The sequence below is a fragment of the Microcaecilia unicolor genome, chromosome 1 (assembly GCF_901765095.1).
Source record: "Microcaecilia unicolor chromosome 1, aMicUni1.1, whole genome shotgun sequence".
Classification (NCBI taxonomy): Eukaryota; Metazoa; Chordata; class Amphibia; order Gymnophiona; family Siphonopidae; genus Microcaecilia; species Microcaecilia unicolor.
In genome coordinates, this window is record NC_044031.1 from 654,243,090 (window position 1) to 654,258,730 (window position 15,641).

Genomic DNA, 15,641 nt, shown 5'->3' on the forward strand with positions numbered 1-15,641 from the left:
CCAGCATCCAGCCTCAGTTGCATAGTTTGATTGGCAGCAGGCTCCAAGGATCTGCAGCAAGAAGCTAGGGAGCTCCCTCCTCTACTAACTCCTCTTATTATCAGAAGGAAGGATCCTCAGGAGCTTAGCGGAGATTGGATGGCAGAGGCGAGGCTGGTGGTTGGGAGGCGGGGCTAGTGCTGGGCAGACTTATATGGTCGGTGCCCTGAAAAAGACAGATACAAATCAAGGTAAGGTATACACAAAAAGTAGCACATATGAGTTAATCTTGTTGGGCAGACTGGATGGACCGTGCAGGTCTTTTTCTGCCGTCATCTACTATGTTACTATATGTTGTGCGCTTAAGTAGGAAAAGCTGGATGCATAGGTGGATTTATATTTCTGTATCTATCTATCTACTTATCATTTCTATAGCGCTACAAGGCAGTGGCATTCCTAGGGGGGTGGTGGATGCGGACCGCCCCGGGTGCACGCTGCTGGGGGAGTGCTGCGCACGCCTATTCTCCGTTGTTCAATGCTTCTTCTCTGCCCCAGAACAACGGAGGACAGGAGCGCGTGGCACCCCCCCAGCAGCGTGCACCCGGGGGGGGGGGTGTTCCTTCGCGGGGGGTGTCCTTTCACCGGGGGGGGGGGGGGTCCGTGCTGCACCTGGGGGGCGGGGCGCATCTGCGATCCGCCCCGGGTGTCAGCCCCCCTAGGAACGCCACTGGTTACATGTATGTAAAACCACTTTGAATGTAGTTGCAAAAACCTCAGAAAGGCGGTATATCAAGTCCCATTTCCCTTTCCCTTTATATGTATACCCGAGTTTGATTTGTCCTTGCCATTCTCAGGGCACAGACCGTAGACATCTGCCCAGCACTGTTTCTATACTAAAACTTCTGAAGCTATCGTCGAAGCCCCTTAAAATGTATTCTCCAGCCCATCAATTTATACTCTAGTCAAAGGAACACTCCTGACAGCAGCAAGAGCTGTCAACGAATAAGTTTATGTTATAAAGTATGATGCCAGCTTGTGAGTTTTGATAGAAAGGTTAAGACAATGCACTGGGGCCCTGACGGGCTAAGGCTAAAAGTTCACCTAGGGCACCCAGTACTCTTGCACCGTCCGTGACCGGGCACACAAATGGCAGTGACTCAAACTCCAAGATTTGACTCGCAGGCTGCAGCTGTCAGCACTAAGCCACTCCCCTCGCTCACCCTGAGTGTCTAGGCTCCTCCCCCAACTCCCCCTCTCTCCCTCTGCACACTGTGTAGGTCGAGATCTCTCTCTGGCGATGGCCTTATAAGTAGGGACTCCCTTGCATTTCCTCACACACTACACGTGCTCTGGTCTCCTCCGTCCCTACCATATGGCAGAAGCAAGTGGCAGAGAAAAAGCCAGCACATTTTAACAGCCTGGAAACTCAACCGGCGGCCGACCCAGCGGGAGCTCTAAACTGAGATCTGGGGTAAGGATCAGTGGAGGGCAGGCGGGTATTTGGAATGCACGTATCTATATATATTTTTTGTGCATGGCTTATCATTCCTGCTCAAGTTCAGAGGGAGTGCCTCTTATCAGCGTTTGACACTCGACTGGAAGCCAAGTAAGTTGTGCTTCGTAATTTGTAAAGTTTGGCAGTGTTTGGGCTGGTCGTCCGGGAGAGCAGTACAGAGAAGTGAGTAAGGGGCAGTGACAGGGAGCTGCTTTGTTGTGAAGCTATGTGCTGATCTTTCAGTTGAATACACGTGGCAGTAGCCATCGATAGAAACCGCAGAGCGGAGGTACTGCAGGAGGCACCCCTCGGGCTACCAAAGTGGGGAGGCACCCCTCGGGCTACCAAAGTGGGGAGGAGAGGGGACTGTGATCTGAGGAATCTGTTAAAGTAGAATCAGGGGCAGAAGAGATCACAAGGAGAACGGGTAGGGGTGAGAGGAGCTTGAGCCAAACAAGGTTACCTTCTGTGCATAATAAGTCTTCCCAAAATATTGCACTAGTCACTCTGATGTATAGAAGTAAATAAAGGAGTGCCTCAGGGATCTGTGTTGGAACTGGTGTTATTTAGCATATTCATAAAATGATCCGGAAAAGGGAGCAAGGGCTGAATTGATCACAGTTCACAAATGACAAAAATATTCAAAAGTGAAAACACACATTGTAAGAAGCAGCAGGACCTTTCCAGATGAGAGAAGTGAATGTCAAAATGGCAGATTAAATTTAATATGGACAAGTACAAAGTGATGCACATAGGAGGAAAAACAATTTTAACTGTATTGTATAATGCTAGGCTCATTATTATTTATTTGTTACATTTGTATCCCACATTTCCCACCTTTTTGCAGACTCAATGTGGCTTACATATTACCGTTAATGGCGTTAGCTGGTTCCACTCTGAACAAATACAAGGTATGAAGGAATACAAGGTTATATTATGATAGATAAGGTACATGTATGGTAGGTACAATTGGGGGGAACTTAGAGGGGGAGGAAGAGTCAGGTAATGTCCATCACGGTCTATGGTTATACTGTGTCGCAGGTGTCCAGGTGTTTTTTTATGTTGGGTCGGTGGGGTATGCTCTTCTGAACAGGATTGTCTTTAGTGCTTTCCGGAAATTTAGGTGGTGTAGCGTAGTTTTTACTGCTTTTGGCAGTGTGTTCCATAATTGTGCGCTAAAGTAGGAAAAGCTGGATGCATAGGTGGATTTGTATTTGAGTCCTTTGTTGCTTGGGTAGTGGAGGTTTAGGTAAGATCGTGCAGATCTTGTGATATTTCTGGTTGGCAGGTCGATAAGGTCTGTCATGTATCCAGGTGCCTCGCCATAAATAATTTTATGAACAGTCGTGCAGATTTTGAAAGTGATACGTTCTTTGATTGGTAGCCAGTGCAGTTTTTCTCGGAGTGGTTTGGCACTGTCAAAATGCGTTTTTCCAAATATAAGCCTGGCTGCTGTGGTCTGGAGTTTTTTTTATGATTTGATCATTGCATCCCACATAGATTCCATTACAGTAGTCTGCGTGGCTTAGTACCATTGATTGTATCAGATTACGATATATTTTTCTCGGGAAGAATGGTTTCACGCCTTTGAGTTTCCACGTTGAGAAAAACATTTTCTTTATGGTGGATTTCGCTTGGGTCTCTAGTGAGAGGTTACAGTCGATTGTTACTCATCACCCAGGAAAAGGACCTGGAAACACTGTGGACAATACTCTGAAATGCTCAGCTTGGTACATGGCTGGGGTAAAAAAAAAAAAAAAAAAAAAGCAAGTAGGGTGTTAGGATTTATTTGGAAAGGAATATAAATAAAACCAAATATTATAATGATGTGACTAGTATCATGAATCCCCGTCGCAAAAAAAAAAAAAGATACTGCAGAACTGGAAGAAGTACAGAGAAGGATGAGAAAATTATGTTGAGGATGGAACAGCTTGGAAATGGAATAAGTGAGAGCTCTTCAGGTTGGAGAAGAGTGAAGGGGATATAATAGTATTACAAAAATTGTGCGTTGGGTGGAACAGGTAAATAGGGAACAGTTATTTATGTCTTCAAGCTGTACCAGGATTAGGAAACAGTCAGTAAAACTAACAGGTAGTAGATTGGAAAACAAACTATTTTTCATTCAAACCAATAATCAAATTCTGGAATTTGTTGCCAGGGAATATGGTCAAAGCTTCTAACGTAACTGGGTCTGGGAGGGGTTTGGACAAATTCGGAAAAGTCCACAGCCAAGTAGACTACAGAAAAGCTGACAGTCATCCCTGGGAGGGAACTGCAAGAAAAATAGATCCATCAGGCATATCCTAGTGGCCAGCCTGATGGACCGTTGGTCTGACCCAGCATGACAATTATTTATTCATTGGGATTTATTAACCACCTTTATGAAGAGATTTCACCCAAGGTGGTGTACAGCTTAACATAAAACTTTTGTTAACAACATCAAATTAGTAAATACACAATCAATGAGGTAAACTTGAAGATGGCAAATTGAATCCTAGGAGTAGGACGAACACAATACAGTATCATAAATACAAACATTTAACAGCACTGTAAAACAATCATGTAGCAGAAATATGATAAATGTCAGCAGAATTGAAATGATACCAATAGGCAGCTTGGAAGAACATTCATATAACATAGATAAGATACAATATTGGCACAATACAAATGAAACAATTTAATAGGCATGCGTTAAAATGTTTCTGTAATATAGATATGATGCTGTTTGTACAATACAAAGAAACATCTCAATAGGCAGCCGAGGGGATGGGTGGCACAGTCATTGGGATAAATGGGTGGCTGAACTGAAGACATATAATATGTACTTTTGAATAAGATACAGTGTTGCGAAAAAGTCCCCCCCCCCCCCATCTCAGTTATTACACCGAATGGTTTCTGATCTTTAAACAAAATGTAATATTAGACAAAAGGAACCTCAAACAAATAACACAGTTTATACATAATTACTGGGCTCATTTTCAAAACAGAAAAAATGTCTAAAAAGTGTCATAAAACAGCATGTGGATGTTTTGCTCACAAAAACGTCCAAATCAGCATTTTCGAAACCTATTTTTAGATGTTGAAGTCTGTCAAAAGTGCATTCAAATCTCAAGGGGGCGTATCATGGGCATGTTCAGGGCAGGACTTGGGCGTTCGTGAGACTTAGATGTTTTTCAGCCATAATGGAAGAAAACAAACTAAGACATTTTGAGCTAGACCTGTTTTTATAATGAATACGGCACAAAACGGTGCCCTAAATAACCAGATGACCACTGGAGGGAATCGGGGATGACCTCTCCTTATTTCCCCAGTGATCACTAACCTCCTCCCACTCCCCAAAAATGTGATGAAAAACATTACTTGCCAGCCTCAGATGTTATACTCAGGTCCATTAGAACAGCATGCAGGTCCCTGGAGTAGTCTAGTGGTGGGTGCAGTGCACTGCAGACAGGTGGACCCAGGTTTCTACCTTCCCCTACCTGTTACACTTGTGGAGGAAACTGTGAGCCCTCCAAAACTCACCAGAAACCCACTGTACCCACATATAGGTGCCCCCTTCACCTGTAAAGGCTATGGTAGTGGTGTACAGTTAGGGGTAGTGGGTTTTGGGTGCTCAGCAGACAAGGTAAGGGAGCAGTGGTCAGATGTGTACCTGGGAGCATTTTATGAAGTCCACTGCAGTGCCCTTTAGGGTGCCCTATTGCTTTTCTGGAATGTCAGGGGGACCAGTGCACTAAAAATGCTGGCTCCTCCTACATCACAATGGCTTGATTTTGTGCATTTTGCACTCGGACATTTCTTTTTCCGAAAATGGACCAAAAATTAAAACGTCCAAATCACAAAACCTACTATTTTCAAAAACAAAAGATAGATGTTTTTCTTTTTTGAAAGTTACCTTCTTTGCTATTCAGATTTTGGACGTTTTTTTTTTTTGCAAAATGTCCAAAGTTGGACTTAGACGTCATATCGAAAATGCCCCTCTGTGTCATTTATTTAAAAAACAAAGTTATCCAACACCCATATCACCCATGTGAAAATGTAACTGCCCCCTAAACCTAATAGCGTGTTGCACCACATTTAGCATCAAGAACTGTAACCAGTCGCTTCCCACCAAAACTCTACAACTGAACACAAAAGCTACCACTACCTTTTCTTCTTCTTCAAATTTACCTCTTCAAAAACTCTAGGAATAACCACATGAACTATAGATGCCCTCTCCACATTGCACAACACTATTGTAACTCCAGCAAAATGTAAACTGTAAGCCACTTTGAAACAAAATTTGTTTTTGGATAATAGTGGGATACAAGAATGCATAAATAAATAAATATCAGTTTTTTACATCACTGTTGAGGAAAAGGTTATTGGATTAAACTCAAAGAGGCAAAAAAGGAAATACAGCTAGCGAAAGCGCAGGCAGAAGAAAAAATGGCTAAAGATGTAAAGAGAGGTGTTGAGATCTTTTTCAGATACATTGGGGAAAGGAGAAAAAGCTAGGAATGGAATTGTAAGACTGAAAGATTCTGAGAATGGCAATGTGAAGAGTGATGTGAATAAAGTGAACGTGATAAACTACAACTTCTCTTTGGTGTTGATGGAAGAAAATCCTGGAGAAGGACCACAGTTGGCTGCCGAGGGTACATCTGGAAGTGGAGTGGATATTGCACCGTTCACGGAAGAAGGCGTTTCTAGTCTACCGAGTCGAGTCAGAGATTTGCCATCCTATTTACTTTTCCAGACGTTTTTGAAAACTTATCTGTTCTCATGTTTGATGTCTAATACATAATTTAACTGTATTGTATTTCCCCCTCTTGTTGAGTTTTCTCTTTTGTGATCCGCTTTGAATCCCGTTGTGGAATTTAGCGGACCATAAGACTGAAGAAATAGAATAGAATAAATAGCTTGATATTCTGAAAGTGCACAAAGCTATAGGGCCAGATGGGATACGTCCCAGGATACTGAAGGAGCTCAGAGAAGTCCTGGAAGGACCTGTTGATGTATTCAATAGATCTTTAGAGACGGGAGAGGTTCCACAGGATTGAAGATGAACTGGTGTGGTCCCTCTTCCAGGGGCGTAGCTACGGGTGGGCCTGGATGGGCCCGGGCCCACCCAGTTTTGTCTCAGGCCCATCCTCACCTCCTCCCACCCCCGCCGTAGCGCTGCCTTCTCTCCTGCACTTCACGGTCTCTGTCTCCCACCCTCGCGGCAGCGCTTTCAATTTGCTATCAGCGCTGACAGCTGACAGACACGGCGCAACGTCCTCCTGCTCTGGGGCCTTCCCTCTGCCGCGTTGATTCATCTTCCTGTTTACGCAGGGCGGATTGCACGCGGCAGAGGGAAGGTCCCAGAGCAGGACGTCATCGCGCCGTGTCTGTCAGCTGTCAGGCAGGCAGCACCGATAGAGCGCTGCCGTGGGGGTGGGAGACGGAGACCATGAAGTGCAGGAGAGGAGGCAGCGCCACGATGGGACAAGGTGAGTGGAGGCAGCGCTGATAACTTTAAATGTGCTGGACAGACGCGTGCGCATGTGGGGGGGGGGGGGGGTTGTACTGCCCACCCATCCAACCCGCTGGCACACCCAAAAATTGTCTTCTGGCTACGCCACTGCCCTCTTCACAAAAGTGGGGACAGGGAAGAAGTGGGAAACTACATGCCAGTAAGCCTCATGTCGGTGATAGGAAAAATCAGGGCCGATCTTAGGAATTGCGGGGCCCTGTGCAGACCAGTTTGCTGGGCCCCGCCCCTTGTTGACAAGCTATGTTTTAAACATTTTCTTTTATTTAAAATAAAGATAAATCAAGCAAAACTTGTATACAAAAACTAATTCAAACATGAAAAATGCTATACTAGGAAACCTTTGGGATTAAAAAAGCAAAACCATGTGCACGTAAGGACTAGATAAATGAATTAAAATGAATCCCCTTAATATGTAATACTTGGTAGCAATAATGAAACAGTGATTGTTTCACATAGGAAGCAGCCTGAGCCAACAGATGTATTTTCTACTGAACATAATTAACTTTGTATGAACTTGTCTGCTAATAGTGTGATGAACTGGACAATGTTGGCACATTTAGCCACACCCGTTTACCAGCCATGGCGCATATATACAGTAATCATTGAAAATATTACACCAGTACAGGAGAAGAAAAATAACTTTTTTTTTTTAATTATAAATAATTTCTGTAAGCTGTTACAACTCCAGTATACCCAAAATGACACAAACCAAATTAGCATACAGACTCTGCATGCAGCACAATACCAGAAAAACAGAACATTGCTATTCATTGCAAAATAAGACAGCAGATGTAAATTCTCAAATTGGACATATTCCAAACACTAAAATGAAAATAAAATTATTTTTTTCTACCTTTGTTGTCTTGTGACTTTGTTTTTCTGATCATGTTGGTCCCAGTCTCTGATTCTGCTGCTCTCTATCTGCTCCCTTAACTCCACTTCCCAGGGCTTCCTTTCCATTTATTTCTTTACTTTCCTCCTTTCTTCTTCATTTCTTGCCCTAGATCCATAGGTAAAAGCTGGGTCCTCCGCGGACTTGACTGGAGGAGGTATAGAGTGGATCCAGTTTCTGCCTATTTTCTCCATCCATGTGCAGTTTTTCTTCTCTCTTCCTTTTCTCTCATCTCATCTCCTTCCTCTCTCTTCCCTCCCCTCCATCCATATGTATCTCCTTCCTCTCTCTTCCCTCCCCTCCATCCATATGTATCTCCTTCCTCTCTCTTCCCTCCCCTCCATCCATATGTATCTCCTTCCTCTATCTTCCCTCTCCTCCATCCATGTCCAGCATTTCTCCTCTCTCTCCTCCCCTCCATCCATGTTCATCTCACATCCTCTCTCTTCCCTCCATCCATATCCAGCATTTCAACTCTCCATTCTCCTTCATCCATGTCCAGAATTTCTCCTCTCCCCTCCATCCATGTACATCTCCTTCCTGTCTTCCCTCACCTCCATCCATGTCCAGCATTTCTCCTCCCCTCCATCCATCCATAGCATCTCTCCTCTCTCCCCTGCCCCCCCACCCATCCATGTCCAGCAATTCTTTGCCCTCCCCTCCTATCTATGTCCAGCGATTCTCTTTTGCCCCCTGTCCTCTCCTCTCATCCACATCCAGTGATTTTCCTCTGTCCCCTGCCCTCCCCTCCCATCCATGTCCAGCATTTCTCTCCCCTCCCCTCCATCCATGTGCATCTCCTTCCTGTTTTCCCTCACCTCCATCCGTGTCCAGCATTTCTCCTTCCCTCCCCTTCATCCATCCATGTCCAGGAACTCTCTCCTCTCTTCCCTGCCCTCCCCACCCATCCATGTCCAACGTTTCTCCTTTGCCCCCTGTCCTCCCCTCTCATCCACATCCAGTGATTCTCCTCTGTCCCCTGCCCTGCCCTCCCCTCCCATTCATGTCCAGCGATTCTCCTCTGCCCTCCTCTCCATGTCCAGTGGCTTGCCCCAGCCCCCAACTTACCCCCCTTTTCAGCCCCCGAGTTTCAGTTCCCAGCCCCACCTGTGCCCTCAGTTTTCCACAGCCCTCCTTTCCTTCCAGCCACCTTGCGTTTAAAAAGTTATAGCGGTGGCAGCAGAGCGAAAAATCAGGCTCACCTCTAGACTTTAAGCCTTCCCTTCTCTCTTAGCGTGCACTGTGCCACCTTCGTGGAAACCGGAAACAGGAAATTGCATCAGAGAAAGGCGGCACAGTGCACACTGAGAGAGAAGGGAAGGCTTAAAGGCTAGAGGTGAGCCTGCTTTTTCACTGCCCCTGCCGCAATGTTTTAAACGCAGGGCGGCTGGAAGGAAAGCTGAGGATCAAATGGCAGGGAGTGAGAGGAAGCGCCTCGGGGCCCCTGGAGGCGCAAGGCCCTGTGTGACCGCTGCTGTCGCCCCTGCCTAAGACCGGCCCTGGGAAAAATAATGAAGTCGCTGCTGAAGGAAAAGATAGTTAACTTCCTAGAAGTCAACGGGTTGCAGGATCCAAGGCAACATGGCTTTAGCAAAAGAAAACCCTGTCAAATTAGTCTGATTGACTTCTTTGACTGGGTGACCAGATAAAGGACATATACTAGTAATCTACTTGAATTTCAGCAAAGTCTTTGATGCGGGCCCTCACAGAAGACTCCTGAATTAGCTGAGAGGGCTGAACGTAGGATCCAAAGTGTGAACTGAATTAGAAACTGGTTAACCGACAGGTGGACAGAGAGTGGTGGTAAATGGAATCCCTCAGAGGAAAGGAAAGTGAGCCGTGGAGTGCCTCAGGGGTCAGTGCTGGGGCCAATTCTGTTTAATATATTTGTGAAAGACATTGCTGAATGGTTAAAAGGAAAAGTTGTTCTTTTTGCGGATGACATGAAGATAACCAACAGAGTGGTACCCCAGAGGGAGTAGAAACCATGAGAAAAGATCTCTAAACATTAGAAGAATGGTCAAAGGTCTGACAGTTAAAATTTAATAATATAAAATCTGGGAAATACAAAATCAAATAAACCCCTGTACCCAAGTTATTTAGACACAAAAACTGGTACAGTGCTCAAAAATATAACAATAAATATATACAATGCAAATGTGCTCAGTTCAAACCATTACAACCACTGCAGGTGATTGGTTAATCTGGGGGAACCATCATTGTACATTTGATGTTCCTATATTCACATGAAAAGACACCTCACCAGGTGTCCAGTTCAATAAACCTGGCTGTAACCAATTATCTATCAATAAAATGTTCAAGAGTAATCAAAAAAGCCCACAGTACTTATCTTTAAAGAACAATGTTCTCACAAAGGCCTCCTTCTGTAGTAATTGCTCAGTTCACTCCAGTCCACTTCAATCCTGCAGCTTCCCCATGTGATTCGTGACCGAACAAGAAGTTTGTGAGAACATTGTTCTTTAAAGATAAGTACTGTGGGCTTTTTTTTTTTTTGCTTGCTGTTGCACATTTTATTGGTAGATAATTGGTTACAGCCAGGTTTATTAAATTGGACTCCTGGTGAGGTGTCTTTACATGTTAATGTAGGAACATCTAATGTGCAATGATGGTTCCTCCAGATTAACCAATCACCTGTAGTGGTTGTAATGGTTTAAGCTGAGCACATTTGCATTACACATATTTATTGTTATATTCTCAAGCACTGTACCAGTTTTTGTGTATAGTTAAAATTTAATGCCAAGAAGTACAGAGTGATGGACTTGGGGTGCAAAAATCCAAAGAAAATGTACCAGATAGAAGGAGAGAGATTGGTAAGCTCAGCTCAGGAGAGGTACTTTGGGGTGATGGTGTCTGAGGATCTCAAAGTGACAAAACAACGCGACAAGGCGGTGGCCATGGCCAGAGGGATGCTAGGCTGCATAAAGAGGGGTATAACCAGCAGAAGAACGGAGGTGTTGATGCCCCTGTACATGTTGTTGATGAGGCCCCACTTGGAGTACTGTGTTCAGTTTTGGAGGCCATATCTTGCTAAGGATGTAAAAAGACTTGAAGCAGTTCAGAGAAAAGTAACAAAAATGGTATGGGGTTTGCTTAGCAAGACGTATGAGGAGAGACTTGATAACCTGAACCAGTGGCGTAGCAGGGGGGGCTGCCACCCGGGGCGGGGCGGTTCGCCGTTGCACCCCCCCCCCCGGGTGCAGCACGATGACACCCCCTCCCCCCAACCAGCTCCCGCACTCTACCTTTAAAAAGAATATTGGGAGGCGAGGCGCAGCGCCTCGTGCCTGCCCTGCACGTAAAAGAAATGTGGACCGTCGGGCCTTCTCTCGCTCTGTCTGTCCCGCCCTTGCGGAAATAGGAAGTTGCATCAGCGGAGGGCGGGACAGATAGAGCGAGGGAAGACCCGATGGTCCACATTTCTTTTACGGGCAGGTGCGAGGCGCTGCGCCTCACCTCCCGATATTCTTTTTAAAGGTAGGGTGCAGGAGCTGGTCGGGGGGGGTGTCGATTCACCGAGGGGGGGGGGAGCTGGCAGGGAGCACCCCCCCCCGAGCTGACACCCAGGGCGGACCGCCCCCCCTTGCTACGCCACTGACCTGAACACGAATACCCTGGAGGAAAGGAGAAACAGGGGTGATATGATACAGATGTTCAAATATTCGAAAAGTATTCATCTGCAAACAAACCTTTTCCAGAGACAGGAAGGTGGTAGAACTAGAGGTTGCATGGGGGCCGACTCAGAAATAATGTCAGGAAGTACTTTTTCATGGAGAGGGTGGTAGATACCTGGAATACCCTCCCTCAGGAGGTGGTGGTGGTGATGAAAATCTTAACAGAAAAAATGCATGGGACAGACACAAAGGAATCTTGTAAAGAAGGAATGAATCCAAAGAAGTTTAACGGTATTTAGATGGACAACACCAGCAGGAACTCACAGAATCTCTGTTTTACTTGGATTCAGGCAGATGATTTTTTTTGTTTGTTTTTTTGTTTTTTAACCTATTCTTAAGTTGTTAGATCTAGGCAATCAGTTTACTCAAAGCAGTGGGTGTGAATAGTTACACATCATTGGCATAAATATAGAATTTTGTGCTCATCAACTGAAGCAACTCATCTAGAGTCTTGAGGTAGACATTAAATAAAACAGTTGACAGTATGGATTCCTGTGTGACAGAGGATACTACCCATACCTCCGAAGGGAGGCGAATGTTGAGATATAACAGGCACCTCAAGAGGATTGAATTTTTGGGAAAAGAGATTGTAAGAATTGCAAGAAATAACTTTAGAAATTTGGAAGTATAAAAGATTGTGTTTCAAGACAAGCTTTGGATATGACGGTACAGTGAAAAACAAGATCAAGGGGATAATAAGAGAGAGCCTCTTGAAAGACAGAAGTACCTGTGGGACAGTATTAATAGTGACTCTACAGATTGGAATCAAACAACTCCAGGAATTGAACTAATAAAAACTTGAAGAGCACTGAGAGTTAAAAAGTGGTTTAAGAAACTGTACGGTCTATATACATATAGCTTGTGAGTGAGTGTGGGTATGCTTGAAAGTAAGGTTGAAGATTTAATAGTAACAAAGAATATAAGGTTGAATATTAGGGACATTAATAACAATTTGGAACCAAATTACAGTGAGTAAATAATTGTATAAGTGTAATCAGAGTGAAATTGAGATAGCTCAGAGAAGAGGTTAATGCATATTCATTAGGGATATCCTGACAACCAGTCCTGTTGCTGGCCCTCGAGGACTGGGAGTGAAAACCAAGGGGCAAAGGTCACTAGAAGCCTCATTTATCACACAGAAGGGTTCTATCACTGCATTCCCCATAGTCTGTTGTAGTAGATGGAGTTACGCCTTCATGTATCCCACTTTTGAAAACCTGACCGGCTAGGTGTGCTTGACGGAGTTTAAAAAGGGGTTAGATAGATTCCTAAAGGACAAGTCCATAGACCGCTATTAAATGGACTTGGAAAAATTCTGCATTTTTAGGTATAACTTGTCTGGAATGTTTTTACGTTTGGGGAGCGTGCCAGGTGCCCTTGACCTGGATTGGCCACTGTCAGTGACAGGATGCTGGGCTAGATGGACCTTTGGTCTTTCCCAGTATGGCACTACTTATGTACTTATGCCTGACTCACTTCCTGCTATGGATATGTAGAACATGTGTCCCATAATAACACAGTACATGTCTACAAGTCCGCAGTTTTCCCCATCTAGTCTATCCAGTTGTGCCTGCCGCAGCATTGTACAAGCCTGATCATCTTCACAGTTCTAGTAGTAATCTTCACGTTTTTACCTTTACCTCCCCCTTCCCCATCCCAACTGCACTAGGGGTATCTCACACAAGTTTGACTGCCTGAAGGATTGGCAAGAGGTAGGTAGCACCTTATACAGACTAACCCATTTGTTGAGGCATGAGGGAAAGGGAATGGGACTTGACATACCACCTTTCTGTGGTTTTTGCAACTACATTTCAAAGCAGTTTACATAATATTTGTACCTGGGGCAATGGAGAGTTAAGTGACTTACCAAGAGTCAAAAGGAACTGCAGTGGAAATTGAACCCAGTTCCCCAGTCCACTGTACTAACCACTAGGCTACTCCTCCACTCCAGCTCTCGAGGGCTAGAGTCCAATTCATCAGGTGCATCCCTGGTCCTCAAAAGCTCAGGCCTCAATAACACTAGCTAATCTATAAGATGCCGCCTGCCTTTGTCAATTTTGTTACATCAGACTAATGTGGCTACCTCTTATAAAGTTTTTAGACCTGAAGGGTATTGCTGTTCCTTAGCTGGGAAATGTCGCTACGTCAACATATAGCCCTATTAGGAAATGTTTGCTAGGAAATGTTTGCTATCTCCCCTCGTGTCTAAGGATGTATCAGAGCTTTTTCGTAGTTTCATATGGTTGACTAGCCTTTCTTCTGAGGAGCTTGATGCAGCCATGCCCCACCCTCTTCCATCTCCCATTCTGCAAGTCAGCTATTTTTCTCTAAGTCAGTACTTTCTGGACTAACCAGTCAGTAGTTCTTGGACCCCTGGGGGCAAGGACTAACCGCTGCCAGCCCCCTCTTCTTCCAAGCCTAGAGTTTCAAATAGCTAAAGAGCACAGAGTGAGGCTCTTCAGCTGTGTCAAGAGATGTGGAAACGCCTTATATGCGGCCCTGTTTCTCTAAGGATGAATTGATTCTATTCTTCCTCCTAGATATTCACAATAATAAGATAACTTCCTCAACACGGCTGTTCTGTGATAAGAGAGGAAACAGCATTAGGTGCTCAGGCAGGTAGTGGTGTTTATGTTCCTCCTGTGTGTCGATGGGTACATGATTGGGACTGTGACCCTGGCTTGTGATACAGAAGACTTTGCCTAGCTGGTAATAGTGGATTTTAAGCCAAGGATTGGTTCAATCCAATATTTTGATTTGGGGGCACTTCTCTGATGAGACTGAGCAGTTTCTTCTTACATGCTGGAATTCTCTAACTACCTGTCCAAATTCTTCCCCCCCCCCCCCCAATACGCAGGGGCAGGGAGCTCATGGTCTCCAATAGGAGAGGTTTTCTGCCTCTCTCCCTCTTCCCTCTATCCTTATTTTTGCAAGACCAAGTGAATAACAAATTATGGAATTCAAGCAGTCCTTGGGCACTGACTGAGGTCCTGCTGGAATACTAGAGAGGATGTTGCACTGACAAGATGGCATATTGTCTAAACTTCAAATCTTTCCTGAATTCTATTTATTTATCTTGTAGTGAAAGAGATTTGATTTAGTTTTAGTTGGCGCCGATTACACATAGCATAAGTTGAAACAAGTTTATGGCACTTCAATTTCTCTTTCCATGAATGTTTTTTTAAGAAATGTCTAGTACATTGTAGATCCAATATAATGTGGTTAAGGGTTGGAAACCCCCTTTCCTTATTACATATTACATTGTAGAACCAATACAAAACGGATTCACTTATAGTGGTCAGATATCTTGGACTCGTGGCCAGGTTATATGGGCCGACACTATACTACAAGGACTACACTAGGTTTATGAATTCAGTTTGTGTGGTTCCACTCTGGTACGTTTGATATAAGACTGTATATTGGCCATAAGCACCTCACTTACATCTGTGACCTTCATACATTGTGATCTCTTGTGCATGGCTTATATTCTTGTGACCTTTATACATTTGTGTTGGATCTTGCCAGGTATTTGTGCCCTGGATAGGTCACTGTTGGAAACAGGATGCTGGGCTTGATGGACCTTCGGTCTGTCCCAGGATGGCAATACTTATGTACTTATGACACCACCATCATCCAAGCTTTTCTGACCTCCTAATGTATGTGTTTATTTTGCAGTGTCAGAGGAAATTGGGGCATAGACCTTGTACAGTGCCCGCATCAGGCTTTGTCTCACAGTAGAGACTTGGACCATCCCTTCATCAACTCAGAATGGCTCCGACTTTGCAACAGGCGTACCGGCGCCGCTGGTGGATGGCATGCACAGCTGTCCTGGAAAATCTTTTATTTTCGGCTGTTCTGCTGGGGTGGGCTTCTCTCCTCATCATGTTGAAAAACGAGGGTTTCTACTCCTACCTCTGCCAAGGTAAGTCCATAATCCACACAGAATGTTACCCATTCCCCCCCCCCCCCAAAAAAAAAAAAAATCCTTTCTGGCTACACTACTGGCTTGTTCCCAAAGTTTCCCAGAGCAGCATAAAGCAGAGATCCCATCTGCTGGAATGGCAT

At 44.7% G+C, this 15,641-nt stretch overlaps 1 protein-coding gene across 1 annotated transcript in view; it reads left to right on the plus strand.

Annotated features, from left to right (window-relative positions):
- Positions 1-1,246: 1,246 nt before the first annotated feature.
- Positions 1,247-15,641, plus strand: part of SLC43A1 (solute carrier family 43 member 1) — a 103,277-nt gene continuing 88,882 nt past the window's right edge. The window contains exons 1-2 of the mRNA XM_030186291.1: positions 1,247-1,450; positions 15,252-15,498. Of these exons, the coding sequence (XP_030042151.1) occupies positions 15,345-15,498 (154 nt within the window). The 5' untranslated portion in view covers positions 1,247-1,450; positions 15,252-15,344. The remainder of the gene's footprint in view (positions 1,451-15,251; positions 15,499-15,641) is intronic.